At 38.5% G+C, this 21,837-nt stretch overlaps 2 protein-coding genes across 3 annotated transcripts; both read right to left on the bottom strand.

The window, feature by feature from the left end:
* Positions 1-1,961: 1,961 nt before the first annotated feature.
* LOC115417691 (transmembrane domain-containing protein TMIGD3-like) lies at positions 1,962-5,353 on the bottom strand. Its single transcript, XM_030131716.1, has 5 exons — positions 5,269-5,353; positions 4,033-4,347; positions 3,729-3,785; positions 3,494-3,641; positions 1,962-1,989 (listed from the first exon to the last, which is right to left on the bottom strand). Exons 1-5 carry the CDS (start codon positions 5,306-5,308, stop codon positions 1,962-1,964), a joined length of 588 nt encoding a protein of 195 aa, XP_029987576.1. The 5' UTR covers positions 5,309-5,353.
* Positions 5,354-14,690: 9,337 nt separating this feature from the next.
* On the bottom strand, positions 14,691-20,131 carry LOC115426352 (uncharacterized). 2 transcript variants are annotated; one of them, XM_030144424.1, is made up of 6 exons: positions 20,001-20,131; positions 19,366-19,695; positions 18,062-18,097; positions 17,808-17,846; positions 17,615-17,730; positions 14,691-16,302 (listed from the first exon to the last, which is right to left on the bottom strand). In XM_030144424.1, the coding sequence occupies exons 1-6, from the start codon at positions 20,065-20,067 to the stop codon at positions 15,988-15,990; spliced, it is 903 nt and encodes a 300-aa protein (XP_030000284.1). In that variant the 5' UTR covers positions 20,068-20,131; the 3' UTR covers positions 14,691-15,987. The 2 variants fall into 2 exon arrangements, with proteins under 2 accessions (XP_030000284.1, XP_030000292.1); XM_030144432.1 differs by having other exon boundaries at positions 18,068-18,097.
* Between the last annotated feature and the right edge of the window lie 1,706 nt (positions 20,132-21,837).

The raw sequence follows: 21,837 nt of genomic DNA, 5'->3' as shown, positions 1-21,837 counted from the left end.
CATACTAAACAACAACAAGTATTTGAATTTTGGTCCAGTAGGTTTTTGTTTTGGAGCTCTTTTTTTTACTAAATCAGTCCAGCTGCTTTTTCACACCTGGTTGAACTCCAAAAAGAAGTTACACGGTCAAAACTGTAAAATCACAGTAAGAAAATTATGTAAAAAAAAAACAAAAAAAACCCCACATAATTTATTTTATAGGGAGTCGGTCTCACTCACTGGTCTGTGTTTTGCCACCCATCCCACAGGTGGTGGGGGTGCACTCAGCATGCTATAGAAAGAACAAGGCCTATTCTATCAACATGTTCTGAAATTTTTCCTACTGAGCAAACAGTTGAATTTTTATGAATATTTAAAATTAATCATGCATTCAGAATGAGCACCACAGACACATCATAACAATAATAATAATAATAATAATAATAATAATAATAATAATAATAATAATAATAATAATAATAATAGTAGCGCTTTTCTAGACAGCCAAAGTACTTTACATTATTGACCCATTATTCATTCGCTCTCACATTCACACTCGTATCAGGAGTTAAAGGGTTAATCAAGCCCACTGATAGGCAGCATTTTTCGTTTTTTATTTTTTTCTAATATGATGGTTCATGAGGAAGTGCAGTATACGTCAAATGCAAAACCTTATTATGAATGTTACTGAGTCTCTGCTTCAATCATTTGCATTTGCTGGCAATGATCACACACTACTCACATTGTTTTCAGTATTTTCCTTACTACTAGAGAATTAGCTGCAGCTGCTAAGGTTGTAGGGTGTTGTTGGTGTTTGTAATAGTTGGTAATGTCTCATCAGGTAGTTTTGTGCTTTTAAAATAGGTTATTTTCCAACTGCTTGATAATTAACTCTCAAACACCTAAACAATGACATCGACTAAAATCATGCACTGATCTAAAACATGTAAAAAACTTCTGAACCACTGATCTCCTCGATACATTTAATAATTCAGGTAAAGTCCAGTTTTTGACCTTTTCATCATCATCACATATGACCCATTTGGACGTTCAGTGACTCCGTAGTGAACCTGGAAACACTGTCATCTTCTGCAACATTGATTCACCAGTAAAACCCATGTTGTTTTATAAATGACAGTGGTTGAGGATACTTGTTTGTTGTTTATTTAACCCTATAACGCCACACATATCATATTTGATACATGAGTTTTGAAGCCATCTACATGAACAGTGTGATATTTTATTTCTTGAAAAACCTGATGTATACAGTTGGATACATGCAATACATAGATAATCCACTAGGGGGGAGGAATTCATTCACCAGAGGCCTCTCCAGTGACACTACAAGACTGTCTTTAATGAAGAAGGAGGCAGAACTTTGCCAGTCCTGAAGAGGAATTACCAATTTGTTAGACATGTTTGTGTTATGTTATGTTTTTGTTTGTTCAAAAATAATAAGATTTGAGCATTGAGACTCGATGTATCAAATATGATACAAAATTGAAACTCCTACATGGCAATTGATATTTGAAAAAAAAATGGGTTGTTCAGAATGACCAATAAAGACTCCAGTTTCAAGGAACTGGAATTTACTTTCAATGCTTTAATGGTTCAGGCTTTACAGGGTTAATGCTTATTTTGTTGAAAAAGTCAAATTTTCTTCAGTTTGCTCTGTTTGATATAATGACTTCTGAATTTACTCTGAGCTTTTATGAACTTCTACATGATCAGTAAATGAAATATTTGAAAAGACATGATTTCATTGAATAATTCAAAATGCAGAGAACAACATAATAAATTATGATAAATCATGTAGGAACGGTTAAAATGTAGAGAAAAATTAACTTGGAAGTTGCAACAAAAATGGTTGTAAGTTTTGAAGTGTTAAAAGGCTTTTGTTGTAGTACACATTTCACATGTTAAAAAGTGACTAATCATGAAATGAAGAGTATAAGTTCAGTTAGATGCCTACACTGTCTACTCTAATATCCTGTGGCCTCATCCTTATGACTAGTGATGGTTCATAACCAATGTAGAGATATTACCTTGAGGTGTTACTTTGACATCACATTAGAAATGACACACATTTTTTTGCCAAATATTAAAATAAAGTTCTACCCTTCTGACTGTGGCTAATGGAACCTTAATTAAGAAAAAACAAAAACATACATATTGTAGTCGACAATAAGTATTGATCCCATTTGAACTGTGCCATCATCTACACATCTGATGTTTGTCAATTTAGAATCTAATTTTCTGTAAAGCTACAGTTTGTGGTTAAACTGTTGAAGTATCAGACTGTGAAAATATATAAATATAAAGAATCCACATCAGACCTGGTGTGGTCACAGGGGCGTCATCAACGTAACAGTCCTTATCTGTAATCTGCTCAGTCACTGAAGATGTATCTACTGCCTCAACATGACCAGACTTGTAAAGACTTTCACCTCATTTATTTATTTATTTTTACCTCACTGGCAAAGATTAAGGTAAAATATACTAAGGCAGCAGTCACTTGGGTGTTGATGATGTGTATCATGTGCAACAAGAGCTTATTTTGTCCACAGATGTGTGATTATGTTTGTATGTGACATCATCATATGTGTAAATGGTGACATATATTATTTCTGACATTTGGTCCCATGGGGCACAGCAGAAGTGATGGGACTTGAACTCTTTGATGCATGAATTATCAAAACCTTAGTCAAGATTTTTTTCCTCAGTGTTTTTATTCCTCTTTAGGCATAAAGAAAATAATGTGATTGGCATTTTTTAATTAACCTATTTTTTATGGCATTATAAAAATGTCCACTCAACTGGACACCATGTATTTAATTTTTGAAGCAAAGAAACATGTATTTAAAACGCAATATCAGAAAGTGATATACTGTGTGAAAATTATGAAATAAGAACATTTTTCATGCAGCTAATCTGATGTTTTCTCACATTTTAACATACTCTAATACTAGTTATTACTCACTTCATGGGGATAATATGCAAAAAAAAATTAAGAAAATTGTTAATTACAGTCTAATAACAACTAGCAGTTGATTTATACTCAAACATGTTAGTGCAGATCAAGTTTATCAAGAACAGCAAAGTTACAGTAACTTTTTGCAGTGTATGAGATGGTGCATAAGTGTCCACTGTGTTGGCAGATATGCAACTAAACAACAAAACCCATGAATATATAAGAGAACAGCTGGAGAATAAGTGTCTACTGTAGTGACCAGTATGCATGAAAGGGTTAAATCCAGTATAGACATACATATGGATGCATCTAAAAATATCTTCAAAATAACAGATTTAATACCAACAGCATATGAAAAAACAGAAAATAGAATTATGGAAGAATTAGAGAATATTTATATGTTACATGACATGTAAACATAGATGAAGGTCAAACGCTAAAAATGTCTTGATTTGAGATTTTGTACGGTGTTGAGAGTGAGTGCATAATCTATATATGTTTTCAGTTAAAGGCTGTCTTTCAGAATCAAACAGTGTCAGAAACCCTGGAATGTTGTTTGTTTTGTTCATTTGTCTCATACCGGTAGATTGGCTGTCTTTGTCTCTTTTTCGATGTTTGATAAATATTATGAGGCCAATCACCAGACCCAACACAAGCACTCCAAGACTGGCCCCGACATACAACAGCTTCACTGAAAAAGAGAAAATATCACATCTCTGTGACGATGTATCATACACACACACTGTACTTGTCTTAAACACAACTAAACACTCCTTACTGGTGGATGACATATGGGACCCAAATGCCTTGGATGGATTTTCTTGTGTTAGAGTTCCTGAAAGAGAAATACAAAGTTACTCATGGTCCTTTTTTATTACCTACTGGTGACTCTGCATGTCTTGTCTCATCTATTTCCTGTAATTAATGTTGTGAAAAAGAGAAGAGTAGTTCGTGACAGAAAGTGTTGTAACAAAAGATCTATAGTTTGGGGAAAAAAAGTGGAAGCTGTGTTTTTATCTTGTGACAGATGAATAGCAAAAACATTGTTCAGTGGATGAATGTACAATGATGAATGAACTCACGCTTTGTGACTATGAGGTCCACTCGATTGTACGTGTCCCGACCAACTCTGTCTATTCCACACCAGTAAAGCCCTGAGTCATTTATAGTCAGTTTAAAGATGGTCACATAAAACGTGTTGCCTTCATCTCTGATGCTGTATTTCCCATTTGGAACCTTGTCCGCCGTGTGTATAAGGACGTCTTTATTTCTACAATCTCCTTTGCAGAAATATTTGCCGTTGCCAATAGCGTTAGAGTGTGAACATGTAATTTCAATGTCTTGTCCTTCCTCTTCTGTTTCTGTCACTGCTTCAGTTTCCATGTCCCATAACCCTGCTTTAAAGACAGACAAAAACAAACACTGGGCAGTTCAACCAGTTGTTTATCTGTTGGATAAACTAAGTCAGTTTATTTTATTAATAATGTACTTGATGAGACATTTTAGAATCTTTGAAGCAGCCTTTTTCAATTTATGTTTACAAGCTGTTACACAATTCAACCTTCTTCTCAGATGTTTTAAGATGTGTTTAAACAAAAGCACTGAAATGAGTATGATTTTTACATTTTACTTTATCATAAAGATGAAGATGAAGACAAATTCTGATGTTTAAATGCATGGCAATGCATGCATTTTATACCAAAATGAAGCAATGAAAATGTGATGAATACAAATATTATGGCATTTTAACAGTCCTTTATTATAACAAACTAAAATGGGTATCTTCATCTCTACATTTTTAACAATTAAACTAAACTGACTTTTCCATTTTTATATTAGACCAATGGTATTAGTTTGCTCTGATGTTAAAAAGCAATAACATGATCAGCTTTTTAATATATTTGTCTTACATATACATTTATAATGTGACTCAGGTAATGTTTAGTTGAAGCTTCGTCTTAGAATACAAAAGAGCTGTTAGTAAGAAGACACTGCAAGTCCTGGTATTATGGAGCTGTTCTGAAAAATAGGGAGTGGATTCAATGTCAGACCGACTTTATTGATCGCTAGGCCTGGATCACGCTCAAATATGTACAGTCGATTTACAAGAATGGAGACTTAAGTGATACATTTCATGGGCCGCATTTTGGAAAAAGTTAAAACCCTTTAATGATTACATGTTACGACTCAAACCCAAACTACTTCAGGTTTTTGTGTGAAAAGTTAAGGAACATTGCAGCTGAAGTTAAAGCAAGGGCAAACCGACAAGCACAAAGACATCACTCACCCATACAGAGGAGCAGAGACATGAATCTTACCTCCTAAAACTAAGATCATCATGATGACATTAACCTCCATGCTCGCCTTCAGATCCACAGCCCTTTCTTTTCTCCTTTATTTATCTCACTCTCACTGCAGTGGAATTTAACAGCTCTGCATATGTCACAAGTTCCTCTTTGACATTGTTGTTTTTCATGTTTGGTCAGCTTCCTGTGTCTACATCTGTTACCAAAACCGTGCATTAGACTTTAAGATGAAAAAAAAAAAAAAAGCCCTCCACAACTGTTGGCCAATTACTAATCAATACAAGAACAATCTCACATACTGTAATGTGGTTTATTTTAGCAAAAACAAGACAGATACAATTCACTCTTTTGGGGAGGTTTTATTGACTCTTACAGCTTGAATTGAGGAAATAAAAATTCCACTGTAATTACCATGGGTCTTTTTTTGTGTTTCGCATAAATTTCAACTGCAGAATATAGAGAATAAAAAACAAAGGTCAGCAGTAAATCAGCAGAATGTTTTTATAGCATTGTCGCCCTTCCTTCACTTCAGTTCTGAGGTCTCTACATTGGCTCCCTGTCTCTCAGAGAATAGACATTAAAATTCTCTTGCTAGCATATAAAGCACTGAATGGTTTAGGCCCAAAATACATCAGAGACCTTCTAGTCCAGTATGAACCATCCAGACCACTCATTTGGTCTGGTGCAGGTCTGCTCTGTGTTCCAAAAGTCAGAACTAAACATGGAGAATCAGCGTTCAGTTTCTATGCTCCGTATATCTGGAACAAACTACCAGAAAATATCAGGTCCGCTGAGAGTCTGAGTTCTTTTAAGTCAAGGTTAAAGACTCTCCTGTTCACTGCCACCTTTGACTAAAAGGCTTTTTACTTTTTAAATTTTATATTCTCCTTTGAAACTCTTCACTGCAACTCTTATTTTAATATATGTTTATTTTTATATTTTTTGGGTTTTATGTGTTGTTTTCTTGCTTGCTGTTTTTAATCACCCTTTACATGTTTCTTTTATAATGTTTTAAATGTGTTTCTTTTTCCCTTGTCGTTATATTTCAATGTCCTGTGTGAAGCACCTGGAATTGCCTTGTTGCTGAAATGTGCTATACAAATAAACTTGCCTTGCCTTGGCTTGCCTTCCAAGTTCATGTGCAATTACTTTAATATTTACTGTTATCATCGTTAACAAGATAATATTAGTAGTAGTCAACATCTAAAAGTCTAAACTTCAGTGTGTAAGGTTTCAAGGGATCCAGGGGTTAAGGACCTCTGCTCCAAAATGCAGGAGTATCTTAAAGTTGTAATACCACTGATGGCCACTAGGGTCAGCTGCGAGAAGCCCTGAGTCCTCGATACAGTTGGGAACGACATCACAGCTGGGGGTGGGTAAACCTAAGGGGGAAAACAATCCCCAGTCCACTGTAACGTAAAAACGCGGAATGTAAACTTGTTTTGCTAACGCTAACAAGTTGTCATGACATACTTTGAGTCGCTATTGCCTTCTGACGAGGATCGATATATTAAAGAATTAAATCCACTGGGGTTGGATTGTTGTCCATACATTTTAAAAGACTGGGCGAATGATCCGATCCTGTGGTCTGAAGTTTCATTTACACACATCTTCTGCTACTTAATGGAGTCACCTCGTAAGGGACTGTATCAATTTTACTACAGATATGATGAATTAAACTTAACATAATTTCAGTACCTGACATTAAATAGATGAATTAATGTTAATTAATGTTGTTTTTGGTCCAATATGATGTGAGGTTATTTAGCTTTGCACAGAAACAGGCAATAGAAATGTCCTTCAGGGGGCTTTGATTTTATGTTTAGAGTACATTTCTGAGCCAGCACTTTTTTTTTTCCATATACCATACTCAGTAAAGAACTTTAATCAATAGTTCTACTTTTACCAGATTTTTGTACACAAGTATCTGTACTTCTACTTAGGTACTGAATGTGTATTTTTGTACATGTTATGAGGAAATCTACACAAATGACACACAAAATTCACTAGCATTTAAACAATTAATCTAATATTGCTGATACCACTGACATAGTCTACGATTGTTTGGAAATGGTTCACATTACATTAAACTGACCTGAAATGACGCGCTCACTGGAGACATACACATTTAGTTGTTGGGTCTGTTAATCCTCGGGTTTACTACCGTGGTTCAGCTCTCCATTTAAATAGGGTCCTGACCTCTCGTGTCTGAACTGGGGTCTTACCCTCACGAACTAACCCGAAGAGGTACTACTCAGCTGAACTTATTTTGGAACACTCGCCTGTCTTCTAACTACCTTTAATTCCAACCTCTGCCCCGCTAACCCTGGTACCAGAACTGCCAGGAGAAACCCACTCTGTGGTCAGTAATAATACCAGTCCAGTTGGTTTTTGGTAGCTGTTCCACATGGATTAGTGCACTTGTTACATGACAGGTAATAATTTAAAAGCCAGGAAAAATAGGCTTTCGGGACATAAAATAGTAGGTGGATAAAGGCCAAGATACCTTTGAGACTTTTGATGTTATGCACACAATAAACCTAACGTTTTACATTCACCAGCATATTATGCCACACAGGGAAATAACTCAAGGAGAATTTAGAATTTACTTTTTATAAATTTATTGTAGGCAATTTTAGCAAAGCAAAGCATATACATAAATCATCAATCAATTAATCCCTAATAAAATCATTAAACTGAACTTCTAAAACCATAAATCAATATCCTGATTATTAAACCTAAACTGTCCTCAATTTTCCTTACTTCAACGCCATCCCTGTTGTAATCTCTCAACCCACAGTTCAGCCTTGTGAAAATGTCCCTAATTGTTGCCTCGCTTGATCTCCTCAAGGGGAAGACAAACATAAAAATAAAATGGTGTTGAAAGTCTCTTTTCTTCAATCAAAAATTGAAAGAAAATCAAAATTGGAAAAGTTCTCAAATGAAAATAATTATTTCTCTAACCCGAGTATTAATCGGAAAAAGTTACAAAACCGGAGTATTCGGATAAAAATCAAAAATTAAAACTTAATCAATATCAAAAACGTAAATAGGAAAAAGTCAAGAAGTTAGAGAAATTGAATAAATGTAGAAAAATCAAAAACCAAATTTAATCTAATTACTGTAAAAAGTCAAAAGGTAAAATTAATTTAATTTGCAAAGACAACCTCAACAGCTTGATCAGGGCTGCCGAGTTTGTCTTAAAATACTGGGTAAAAGAAAAGAAATAAGAAAATGTAAAAATTCTTCTTCCTTTCCAGTCCGGGCCAAAGTGGAGAAAAATACCAAAAGTCTGTTAAACAGATGGTCCGTCGGCAAATGTTCCCCAAAAGGTGGTAAAAGCTCTTAAAATACAATTCTTGCCTTTAAGAGTCTTTGGTCTTTTGTCATCTGAAGAAATAGGTCTTTGCTTTTAAAAGTTCGATCCGTCGATGCAAAGTTATTCTATCAGATGAACCTCCAGCATTATTTGAGAAGTAAGATTAACTCCGAAGCCAATCTGCCACGCTCCTTTCGGGTCTCAAAAGAGCATCGCTCAGAGTTATCTTCTCTACGTTTTACAACGTAGGGCACGCAACTTCTTAGAGCGTCTCGCACTTCTGAAAATGCTATAATAGCGGTTCTGGTTTTTAACCAAACTCTAGGCATTACCTCATTGATGCCTAGACAGTTGACTTCATTGATAGATGAGTAATGTCTAAATGCCTCTGGCAGAACTTCCCTTTTTTACCGGTCTTGACCAGTTTTGGGTGCAGAAAATAGCCTATTGTTTATGTCACTTCTCTTTTCTTAACGTTATCAGTTAGCTTCAGCTGCAGATGGCTCGGTGCTGCTTACTTTACTTCTCCTTTTCTGCCGGACTTTGTCCTAACATGCCCTTTCACTGCTTTAACATGTCTCAACTTGTCTCCTCTACACACAGTAGTCACAAATGAATCAACATTCATTTAAACATTCTTTTCTTAGCTATACTTATTGATCACATTACATATATCTAATTTAATGCAATACATCAGTTCAAATCATCTTTTTAATACTAAGCTGTACTTTACATTGGTTAAAATGCTGGGTGTTACACTTCTTTATGAGGCCTTCTGGTGCCTGGTGTGACCTGTGGGGCCCTGACCTCTGCCTAACTTGACACCCCCTCCTAGAGGTCAAGGGCTCCCAGGTTATACTTATCACTCCGGGGAATCTGGGGCGATCGAAGACCACATCAGCTGGGTTGTGTCAGACCTGACAGAGTCCAGTGGAGCCAGTGGATGCAACAGGTCAGGATGATCGGATGGATGGTGGCACCTCCTGGGCCACCTGAAGCTCCTCCAACTGCTGCTCTAGCTGTACCTGCTGTGATGCCCGCTGTGTCATCCGCTCCAACTCTGGTTCCCAATCACGGAGTCTCCGCTCTGCTGCCTCGATCACTCTGTCCATCCCGTCGGCTGCATTCGGCTCCCGATGACTCTGGAGGTTCTCTCAGTGGTCGCAGGGACTCGATGGGGTCCAGGAAACGCTGCTCTTGCCATCCTTCAGCCTCCACCGCTTGGACCATACACCCCGCTCGCCTCAGGAGTCTGCAGTCATCACCGTCCAGCATACCTTCTCCATCCCACCGACAGCTGCAGTGGTTATCTTCATCTGCAATCTCTCTCACCACCCACCTGGCGATGAATTTGATTCTTGGTAACATCGTTACACGGCATATTCCACACACGTGTGAGTCCAAAACCTTCACTGGTTTAGGATGTTGCTATTTAAGTTCTCTTGGATCTTCTTGGAACCGCGCCGGCTTGTTTCTTCCCGGGCCAGTCCAAATCACAAGCACTGTGGTGGGTTTCAGGCACACCACACAGCTGTCTCTCAATCTACTCCATTGTAGTTGCTCAGGTTCTTGTAAAAGCGCTGATCTTTTTGCTTGTTTCAAAGTCTCTAGGGCTCTGCCTACTAAGAGTCCTCTGGCATGTCGCTTGGTGACAACCACCCCTTTAACAGTGGCCAATCTGACGAAGGGTGGTAGGCCTTGTGTGCTATTGGCCATGGTTTTCAGTCCCCAGTATCCATTTAGCCAGAAACTGGTTTCAGCTGCTCTATCCCTTGGATTCCGGATCTCTAATTGTACTGTATTTCTGTCTAAAATCTTGACCACTTTGTCATTTCTATCATACTTAGCCCTCACGGCTGCCCCTGCCACTCCCATGGGACCCCTGCCACATCCATGCAGATCAATCCCCGTGGTATGGAGCTCTTGATAGTGAATCCGCCGCTCTGCTGTCCTCTCGGTCCTGCGTTGTATCGACTGCACAACTCACAGTTCTTTAGGACTCGGCGTACCTCACCCCCCGGAATCCAGAGCCGCTGAACCTCCAGTTCCCTGCGCATTGGGTCAGCGCCCGCATGGCCCAGTGTCTCGCTGCACTGCCATCGTCACCCCCTCCACGCAGTCTCTCGGGACGACTTTCCCCCTGGGTGTAGTCTCCCATTCTTCTTCACCGACAATGACAACTTTTCTCAGCTGGACGAAACGATCCACCTCGTCGTTCCCTTGCCAGTGACGACCTTCTCTGGTGTGAGCTCTCTGATGCACCACCACAAGGTCAACATTCAGTCTCAACTCTGCTATCTTCTTCCGCAGATCGTCACGTGCTCCTTTCTTTCCTTTCGCCGTCTCGAAGCCGTTCTCCTCCCAGATGGCGATCTCTGCCTTTCCTTCTTGATCCGAAGGCGCCTCGTTGCCCCTTGAGCTTCCTTTCTCCGGCGGTTGTTCAGGCGTGGACTCCCACTGCGGTGTCGATCGGCCCCCATCCGTCTGCTTCGGGTGGTGCTCCGGGCGCAGCGATGGTCCTGGTCCCTCTGGCTCCGGTGACGGTTCTGGTTCCCCCTCATGCTGCTGGACCAGCGAAGGTCCCCCGCCATCCTGGCCTGGTACCCTTGGATCCGTTGGCGGTTCTGGTCCCTGTCTGCACCCCTGGTCCGCTGTCGCTGGAGGTTCCCCGTCCTGCCGGTCTGGTGCCCCTGGACCCAGCGCCGCTGCCGCCGTAGCTGCCGCCGCCGTAGCTGCCGCCACCGTCGTGGTCTCCGCCGTCACCATGGTCGCCGCCGTCGGACGATCTGTGGTTGGGGGATGAGGACGTCCCCCATCTCTCGTTGCGTTGTCTGTTGTCGGGCTGCACCACTCCTAACCCCCTTAGCGCATCGGGGCAAGAGAGGAGGGATGTCAGCTGGTTGGGTTTCTCCGCAGAGCCGTCTTCTCCTTGGCGACTGCTGCTGCTTCCACGCCCGCTGCTGTCTCATCTAGCAGGTCTGGAACGTGGATGGGGCAGTTATGGTCCTCTCAACTGCTCCACCCTTCTGGGTCCTGATGCCGTCAGGACTGCTGCTGCTCGGGTCAGGTCTGCTCCCAGAAGTCCTTCGGGGATCTCACACGACCAGTAGTCCCTTGACCACCGGCTTATTCTTTTGTCGGGACCCCGAACTTTCCTTCGTTCGGAACTCGTCCCTTCGTGGTCGCCACGTGTTTAATCCTCCGGTACTACTAACCGTGGTTCAGCTCTCCATTTAAATAGGGTCCTGACCTCTCGTGTCTGAACTGGGGTCTTACCCTCACGAACTAACCCGAAGAGGTACTACTCAGCTGAACTTATTTTGGAACACTCGCCTGTCTTCTAACTACCTTTAATTCCAACCTCTGCCCCGCTAACCCTGGTACCAGAACTGCCAGGAGAAACCCACTCTGTGGTCAGTAATAATACCAGTCCAGTTGGTTTTTGGTAGCTGTTCCACATGGATTAGTGCACTTGTTACATGACAGGTAATAATTTAAAAGCCAGGAAAAATAGGCTTTCGGGACATAAAATAGTAGGTGGATAAAGGCCAAGATACCTTTGAGACTTTTGATGTTATGCACACAATAAACCTAACGTTTTACATTCACCAGCATATTATGCCACACAGGGAAATAACTCAAGGAGAATTTAGAATTTACTTTTTATAAATTTATTGTAGGCAATTTTAGCAAAGCAAAGCATATACATAAATCATCAATCAATTAATCCCTAATAAAATCATTAAACTGAACTTCTAAAACCATAAATCAATATCCTGATTATTAAACCTAAACTGTCCTCAATTTTCCTTACTTCAACGCCATCCCTGTTGTAATCTCTCAACCCACAGTTCAGCCTTGTGAAAATGTCCCTAATTGTTGCCTCGCTTGATCTCCTCAAGGGGAAGACAAACATAAAAATAAAATGGTGTTGAAAGTCTCTTTTCTTCAATCAAAAATTGAAAGAAAATCAAAATTGGAAAAGTTCTCAAATGAAAATAATTATTTCTCTAACCCGAGTATTAATCGGAAAAAGTTACAAAACCGGAGTATTCGGATAAAAATCAAAAATTAAAACTTAATCAATATCAAAAACGTAAATAGGAAAAAGTCAAGAAGTTAGAGAAATTGAATAAATGTAGAAAAATCAAAAACCAAATTTAATCTAATTACTGTAAAAAGTCAAAAGGTAAAAATTAATTTAATTTGCAAAGACAACCTCAACAGCTTGATCAGGGCTGCCGAGTTTGTCTTAAAATACTGGGTAAAAGAAAAGAAATAAGAAAATGTAAAAATTCTTCTTCCTTTCCAGTCCGGGCCAAAGTGGAGAAAAATACCAAAAGTCTGTTAAACAGATGGTCCGTCGGCAAATGTTCCCCAAAAGGTGGTAAAAGCTCTTAAAATACAATTCTTGCCTTTAAGAGTCTTTGGTCTTTTGTCATCTGAAGAAATAGGTCTTTGCTTTTAAAAGTTCGATCCGTCGATGCAAAGTTATTCTATCAGATGAACCTCCAGCATTATTTGAGAAGTAAGATTAACTCCGAAGCCAATCTGCCACGCTCCTTTCGGGTCTCAAAAGAGCATCGCTCAGAGTTATCTTCTCTACGTTTTACAACGTAGGGCACGCAACTTCTTAGAGCGTCTCGCACTTCTGAAAATGCTATAATAGCGGTTCTGGTTTTTAACCAAACTCTAGGCATTACCTCATTGATGCCTAGACAGTTGACTTCATTGATAGATGAGTAATGTCTAAATGCCTCTGGCAGAACTTCCCTTTTTTACCGGTCTTGACCAGTTTTGGGTGCAGAAAATAGCCTATTGTTTATGTCACTTCTCTTTTCTTAACGTTATCAGTTAGCTTCAGCTGCAGATGGCTCGGTGCTGCTTACTTTACTTCTCCTTTTCTGCCGGACTTTGTCCTAACATGCCCTTTCACTGCTTTAACATGTCTCAACTTGTCTCCTCTACACACAGTAGTCACAAATGAATCAACATTCATTTAAACATTCTTTTCTTAGCTATACTTATTGATCACATTACATATATCTAATTTAATGCAATACATCAGTTCAAATCATCTTTTTAATACTAAGCTGTACTTTACATTGGTTAAAATGCTGGGTGTTACACTTCTTTATGAGGCCTTCTGGTGCCTGGTGTGACCTGTGGGGCCCTGACCTCTGCCTAACTTGACAGGTCCCATAATATTCTGAACTCGTCCTCTCTTTTGATAGCTTGAGGTCATTTTGTCCTGCTTTGTGGTTTCATTTTATTATTCGGAAAAATTTAAATCTTTATTTGGTGATTTTTCTGGCCCACAGCAACTCTTCTGCATTATGAATAATGGCAGAGACCGTTTTTTTTCCCCTTCAGCTCTAACCGGATGTGATGTTTGTGGGCACTCCCGTTGTTGCCGACTGTATCTATAGACTTAGGCTGAACTTCTCTCTTCTGGCCCCCTTTTTCCATTTATCAGATCTCAGGGCATATACAATTTAATGTCTTCCATATCAGTCTTTTATTGACAGGTCTATATATCAGCTTGCTTGCTTGTTGAGTCAGACCTTTGTACTTTCAGTTTGTTTAAGTCACATTTTTTTCTCTCCAGACACCTAAAGGTAGTTGTGGTTAATAGGGACCACTAATAAAACTGTAAAATGACTGAGTTTGTAAGATAGTGCGAAGCATTAGTTCACTTTTGACCCCTTTGTCCATATATAGTCACGTCTGGCTTCAAAATAGCACCTTGGCAACAACAAAATCACAACCTACTGGCTTCAAAACAACAGTTCACAGACAAACAGATAACACCATTGTTCCTCCAGCAACTAATCATATACAGTATATACTTTCTAAGGGTGGAGTGTAGCTCCTGAAATGAATTAACACTTTCATAAGTGCATTTTCATTAGTATAATCACCCCACAATGAACCATATCTCACCTAGAGTCCACAATGTTTCTTAAGTAGACTAAAATGGACCCCCCCCCCCCCCCCCCCCCCACACACACACACACACACACACACACACACACAAATCAGAGTTAATATGGACAGACCAACCATTAGGTGCTTTTCTATATAGCTCTTTTTATTTGCACTATTGTTGCTAAGGCAATGAAAATAAATGGAATAGAAACAGATTTAGTAAATAACTGTGTGTCTCCATGTGTGGACTAATAAGGAGACAGCAGGATTCTTTGTTTCAGTGCAAGAAACAGACAAAAATGCTATAATAGATGGAAAAAAGTAATGAAATGCCACCATGTATAATGATGTGCACAAACAAATATTACATCTCATACATTTATCAGCTCCTCAATCAATAACTTGTATATTACTGAGTGAAACACCATTTTAATGGGTAAATATTTTAACCCAAAAAAATAGCTCTTAATATTTGACTGTAGTGGATGGAAACTTGAATATATTTGGGTTTTCTTTTTTCAGTCTTCTCAAACTTCCTTTGAAATTGTGACACATTTTCCTTTAATTTGGTTGCATTCTGTGCAGTGGCAGCTGCTGGTCTTTAAAACAGATGAAGTTCATCTTACAGCTCCATCATGAAACTTGTCGTATTACAGCAAAGCAATTTTTAAAAAAAAAAAAGGAATGCTTAACTGAGGCTGTTATGCTTCATCTATGCCATAAAACCACAGCAACACACACTTGCAGGTGTATGACTTGGCCCTGTTTCTCTTCAGCTGATGTAGACCATATTGTTTCACCAAAGTAAAGCTGAGGCATTGCACTGTCCAGCTGTGTCTTTTAAACAAACACAGAGACACAGTTTGGACGGCACTTTGGCAAACATCCTCTCTTCCATTGATATCCGCATGGGTCTGAGCTCCAACGTGCTCCGATGCCAGTATGTTTCAACATCGCTGTCAGTCAAAACGGCTTCATCCTTTCGGACCAATACCTGCTCTGTTGAACAGTTCATCCAATCCAACGTCCAAAGTCCAGCGTCCTGGCCTGCTGACTGACCCATTCACTCCCAGAAATGCTGAACATCTGTGAGAGGGTTTTGGGTGGCATGATTTTATATATTTAGCCAATGACCACCATGCATCCCTGCAGTGAAAAAAAACAGCTTGGTGCTGCCTCATAGACAACCCACTGATGCTCGATGTCAGTGGGAATTCAAAAGTGTGGGCTACTGATATCAGAATGTATCGGGGAATTTGCGTCAGAAAGCAAAACAATAAACAGCTGACCAGAACAACATAGCCATAAAATTAAGTGCATAATTTTAATTTAAATGTAATTTGGATCTTTATTGTAAATTCAACTGTGCAATTCTGCCCATTCATTTGAAGCGTTAGGGGAAGTTCAGCCTCCTTTGTTGTCTCAAAGTAATCATCTCTGATTCTGTAGCTACTGAAATCTGACTCTGAACTTGTGAGCATGAACTACTCTTTGACTCTGGCTCTGTCTTTAGGGCCAGTGTTTCCATGAAGACTGTGATAGACGTGCTCCTCTGACCGACCCAGATCTAGATGTTGGTACTGGCAGATCCGCTCTGATACATCCACGTCTACGTATTCTTCAACACCAAGGGTGACAGTGGACTCCCGTTGCTTTGATGTGAAGTGGAAGCAAAGGTCAGGAGGCGGGGGTGGAAAATCTGAAAGATCTATCCGGTCCGGAAACGAACATCTGCAGCGGTGTTCCGGTTCAGGTCTCACACCAGGCATCATTGTCACATAGTCAGTCGACATCTGTGGCTTTAGAGACCAGAGTATCTTTACGTTTACATACAGTTGAATAAACCCATAAAGAACCAAACATCCACGGACGACCAAAATCATCTACTAATCAAAAATGTTTAACCCAGAAAGACCCAGTGCTACATTTGTGTCAGTTCCCAAATGATTTTTTTCTCTCTATTTAATCTTTACATAAGTGATTTATTACCATTTATTATAATATTATCCTCTGTATTTTGAATTTTTTCAGTGAAAATCTGGTATTTCCCTGTATTTAATTCAATGATAATGTAGATGTCCATAAAACCTCAGATTAAAGTTGAGGGTTATTATATCAGAAACAGAGAAAACTAAAGAAAAGTGACTTTTTCAGTAAAATCTATCATTAACTGAACATAAAACAAGTGTCTCCATTCACTGCTGTTTATTAAACTCCATGGGTTTTACTGGTGAATCAAAGTTGTAGAAGACTTTAGTCTGAGCTTTTATGGACATCTACATGATTATAACTCACACAAATCTGGAAAGAGCTGACTGCTGCAGTTTGACAGATCTATGTATTTTTGGTCAAGGAAGAGACAAGTGAAAATGGCAAGTTGATAAGATGAAAATTTGGGGAGAAATTAGTAATTTTGGAATACAATAGCCTTACAATCACATTGCTCTACCCAGAATGCTTTGGCGGTGACTGTTGGACAAATGCGGTACAGCATGCACGAGTACTTAATAACATAAAAACTACCACATCTAGAACCCGTGGATCCCCATGGGTCAACACATTAATTAAATACAGTTGCAGAAAAAATTATTAGACCATCAAAAGTCATCAAAAACAATGGTTATGCAATCAAGTACTAACTCCTGTGTGCATCATGTGACTAACACAGACAAAAAAGAAAACATGGAATGCCTAAAAGCACTGTTTTTGTCAGTAAAATGCTATAGCTATTGATGTAAGAACTTAAGTAATTTTGGGTATTGTCAAGAAAACATGGAAAATGGCTAGATATCAGCTCTGAAATTAAACTCTTATGACTTATTTTTGTTGTTATCCTATTTGTCCAAACAAATTAGTTGTACCATGCACGAAAATGAACAAGAAATTGAAGAAAATGAGGGGTGGCCTAGTAATTTTTTCGGCAACTGTTTAAAACAATACCTGATTTATACTTTAAAATGCAAAATACAGAGCATAATATTAAAATAAATGGTGTTAAATCAGTTAAGATTAATATTAACATTTGGGAAGTGGCACAAAAGTAACGCTGAGTCTTATGGTTTAACAGAACAGTTATGGTAGTGGGTGAAAAGGCTTATTTCATGGCCTAACCTGTCTGCTCGATCTTCGTTTGTTGACAACCAGCAGCAGACAAAGGGTGAAGAGAAATACAAACAGAAGCGCTGCGACACACATCACGGCGGTCAGGAACAAGGGGAGGTTGTGCTCTGAAAGTGAAAGCAACAAATTAAGATCAACAAACTCACACATACCATATTTGACTGTACACATGCATATTACTCACTGTCCACTATGATGTTATGATGTGTTGGTTCATCAGTGGCTGAGAAGAGAGATACGTAAACCATTTATAGTCATATGCAATGATCCTATTTCGACATATATATATATATATATATATATATATATATATATATATATATATATACACATATATATGTATATATATATATATATATATATATATATATATATATATATATATATATATATATATATATATATATACATACATATATATAGCATAGTCATACATACACTTACTGCGATGTGAGAGGTTTACTGGGCTGCATTCTGTTGAACAAGAGCAAAATATACTAATTCAAGTTTTATGCACATAGAAAAACATGTATATACTGCTTTAATGGTCAGTAATAACCTATATGTAGTTGCATTATCAGGGAAACTCAAAGTTCAGAAATGAGGAACATGTGGGAAATGTAACCCAACCCAGTTCTCATGTAAAGCATGAGGGGTTTAGAAGGAAATTAACATGTGGACCAAATTATAATACTAAATTGTTGTCCATGCAGTTGGAATAATTTAGTTTTCAGCCATATTTTTCATTTTATTCCTATTTATGAACATCAGTAATCACCTTCAACCAAGTGCAACACTAACATACTGAGTCCCAGTTACATTATCTATCAAGAATAAGTAATTAAGGTAAAAATATTTTATCTAACTTTATGGGAAACGGTGGACAAGAATAAAGCTGTCAGAGCTCTCAACTATCAGCTGTGGGATTTTCTGAGTGTACTAAGACAAGTTACAAGCAAATACTATTTATTTAGCAACAACATACTGAACTGTTGAGTTAAATCTTCAACCATGATGAGTTAGTTCTTATTAAAATACACTCTCGGTCTGAAAACTCTACAGAGCCTTTCTTGCAGTGTTTTTCAACCTTGGGGTCGGGACCCCACGTGGGGTCGCCTGAAATTTCTAGTAATTGATTTAAAAAAAAAAACAACAACTTACTAATAAAAATGTATGGTGAGTTGACAGAGACAATCATAATCCATAAAAGACATGACAAACTGTGAAGCTGAAACTGAAGCACTGTGGTAGTTTATCTTTCAAATGTTCATTGTGGTCGGTTTCAGATGCTGCAGCTCTTTCATAATTCATGGTTTGAGTTATTGTTTGTTCAGTATTAATTGTCAGCCTTGTAAATCCAAGCTGGGCTGACTGTACATATCCTGACCAAGGAAAATAAAAGTCTCACTTTGTGCAGTAATCTACACCTGACTTTTCTGCCTCCGTCCATAATAATATACATTATATAGCCTAAATGTTGTCTAAAATTAATGTTTATTTGCAACATAGCATGGCAAACTATTACATGATCAAAAACAAATTAATTTTAGCCAAAAAAAAACAAAGTCTTTGTTTTGAATGTCTGGGGTCGCCAGAAATTTGCGATGTTAAATGGGGTCATGAGCCAAAAAGGCTGGGAACCACTGCTTTATTGTGAACATTATATTATGTACTTACAAACACTAGAATTTCATAATATAAAAACTGTGAAACTGAAACTGTGATCAAATGTAGTGACAAACCTTGAGAGACATTTAGTTGTATGATACTAATATGATCAGGGTGAGAGTTGACATCCACACCACACCAGTACTTCCTACTGTCCTGCAACATGAGCTTGTCCACCCGGACCAGGAAGAAGGCCCCAGTAATGTTGTCATACAATGAGAAACGTCCATCTCTTGTCCAGTTGTTGTGTTTATCTGTTTTTATCAGGACTGTACTGCACATTTGGCCATCTTCAACACAAAAATACTTAGCATTTGACCACATTTCAGCTGGATATTTACAAATGAAGTCAAAACTCTGACCCTCCACACTGGTAACAGTCATAGTTTCGACACTGATCAGAGCTGTAAAAAAGAAAACAAAACAATATATGACACAGTATATAGTGTATTAGTGGCAAAATAATTGTGACTGAATGAACAGGATAATAGTCTTTTTTTGTGGATTTTATTAAATTGAGCTTAATGGAGAAACTAAACATGGAAGGGTAATACCACATCACTACATCATTGGTCTTAGTGCTGTACTTTCAGGTTTCAGGCCCAGAACAAATTTTGTAAGAGAAAATTAAGTCTAACAGCAGTGAATTACTGATCAACCACTCACTGTGATACAGAAAGTAAAACGTTTTAGATGAACCTTTGTCCACCTTGGAACTGAAGTGCAGTAATGATGACCATTGCAGTTGTTCTCCGTGACGTCCAGGCTGATGCCATCACTCCCAGTTTTCCCACTGTGGCTGTTCACCTTTAAGGACAACAACCTGTACTGGAGCTTTGGTTAAAACTATCTTATGTCTGTGTTCGATCCAGTGCTTTCATGTCCATGTATATGAACCTCTTCCTCTTTCATGCACTAAACTGTCCACCCAAAAAAATCATGTTATGAAAGTGAAAAAAGGACACTTGTGCAACTGAAATAGTGGCATACAGTATTTTAACCTGGTCACACACAATGCATCTCTACAAATTCACTATTCCTGTTCTTGTTTTTACGATAATAGTTCAGGTGAATTCTGAGCACTCAGGTTCATTGTACGTTTGTGTAAATCATTCATCAATCCATGCATTAGTGCCACTTCCTTATAAGTAGCTGATCTTGGTTGGAGGAGGATCAACACCAGAAAAGGGCGCTTTCATATGTGCTAACTCAAATATTGTTATTACAGGTTATTAAACCATACATAAATTAGTAATTTACAATGAAATCTGTTGTTTGTGTGGGTAAACCACCTGACTCATCCTCAGACCTTCATCATTTCACCGTTCATGTTACCGTTCTCATAAACATGGCTCCCGGATGGTTTATACTTTGCCTGAAACATAGATCCAGATTACTTTTCTTCTTGTGTTAATGTTTGATTTGTCAGTGGTCCTCAAAGTTTTTACAGTGGAGTACCCCCTGACATATTTTTTAGCCAAGTACCCCCACCTCACGCTTCAGCATTTTTGATTGAATAAATGAGGCAGAATTTGTACCTGTGCCAAAGGTGTCTGTTTTTATTTTCAAAACTGTGCAAACAAGCACCATATACTTAACTGTAATATATTAAAATAACAATTTTTAGAAGTGAATTTTGTGTGCCAAATATAAACCAAAAAGTGGCCTCTGTCATTTATAAGGAAATAAATGAATTGGTCCTTAATGTGTAAATGAACCTTTCATCAACAAAATAATTGCTTCATTACCCAAATAAAATAGAAATAGAATAAAATAGAAATGTTCTTGAAATGTTGCCAAAGCTTTGGGGGGGGGGGGCTCCGAGTTCTCTGAGTGCTTTTCTAGTTTTATGAATGTATTGACTGTGTTTTATTTCTGCATTAATTCTTATTATTTATTTTGTATTCAGTACATGATGACTTATTTATTGTATTTTTACCCCAAAAAATGTCCAAGTACCCCCTGGGTTTCTTCCAAGTACCCCGGGGGGTATGTGTACCCCCATTTAAGAAAGACTGATACATGTGACTTAAAGCAACTTTGATGATAGGATGTACACTCAGTGAACTTCAAATGACCAAATAGACAAAACCTACTTTTACAAAATTGTTATCATGTTATTACCTCCGCCAAGGAGGTTATGTTTTTGCCAGGGTTTGTTTGTTTGTCTGTTTGTCTGTCCGTTAGTGTGCAACATAACTCAAAAAGTTATGGACAGATTTGGATGAAATTTTCAGGGTTTGTTGGAAATGGGATAAGGAAGAAATGATTAAATTTTGGTGGTGATCGGGGGTGGAGGGGCCCACGGGGGGGGCGCAGACCAGAAAATTTCATCAAAATCTGTCCATAACTTTTTGAGTTATGTTGCACACTAACGGACAGACAAACAGACAGACAGACAGACAGACAAACAAACAAACCCTGGCAAAAACATAACCTCCTTGGCGTGGGGGGGCCCACGGGGGGGGGGGCACTGATCAGCCTTGGCGGAGGTCTGCGCTCTCCGAGTGCTTTTCTAGTTATCAGTGCGTTGGCTGTATTTTAAA

The sequence above is a fragment of the Sphaeramia orbicularis genome, chromosome 1, assembly GCF_902148855.1.
Source record: "Sphaeramia orbicularis chromosome 1, fSphaOr1.1, whole genome shotgun sequence".
In the NCBI taxonomy this organism is placed as follows: domain Eukaryota; kingdom Metazoa; phylum Chordata; class Actinopteri; order Kurtiformes; family Apogonidae; genus Sphaeramia; species Sphaeramia orbicularis.
This window is presented reverse-complemented; position numbering and strand designations above follow the sequence as displayed.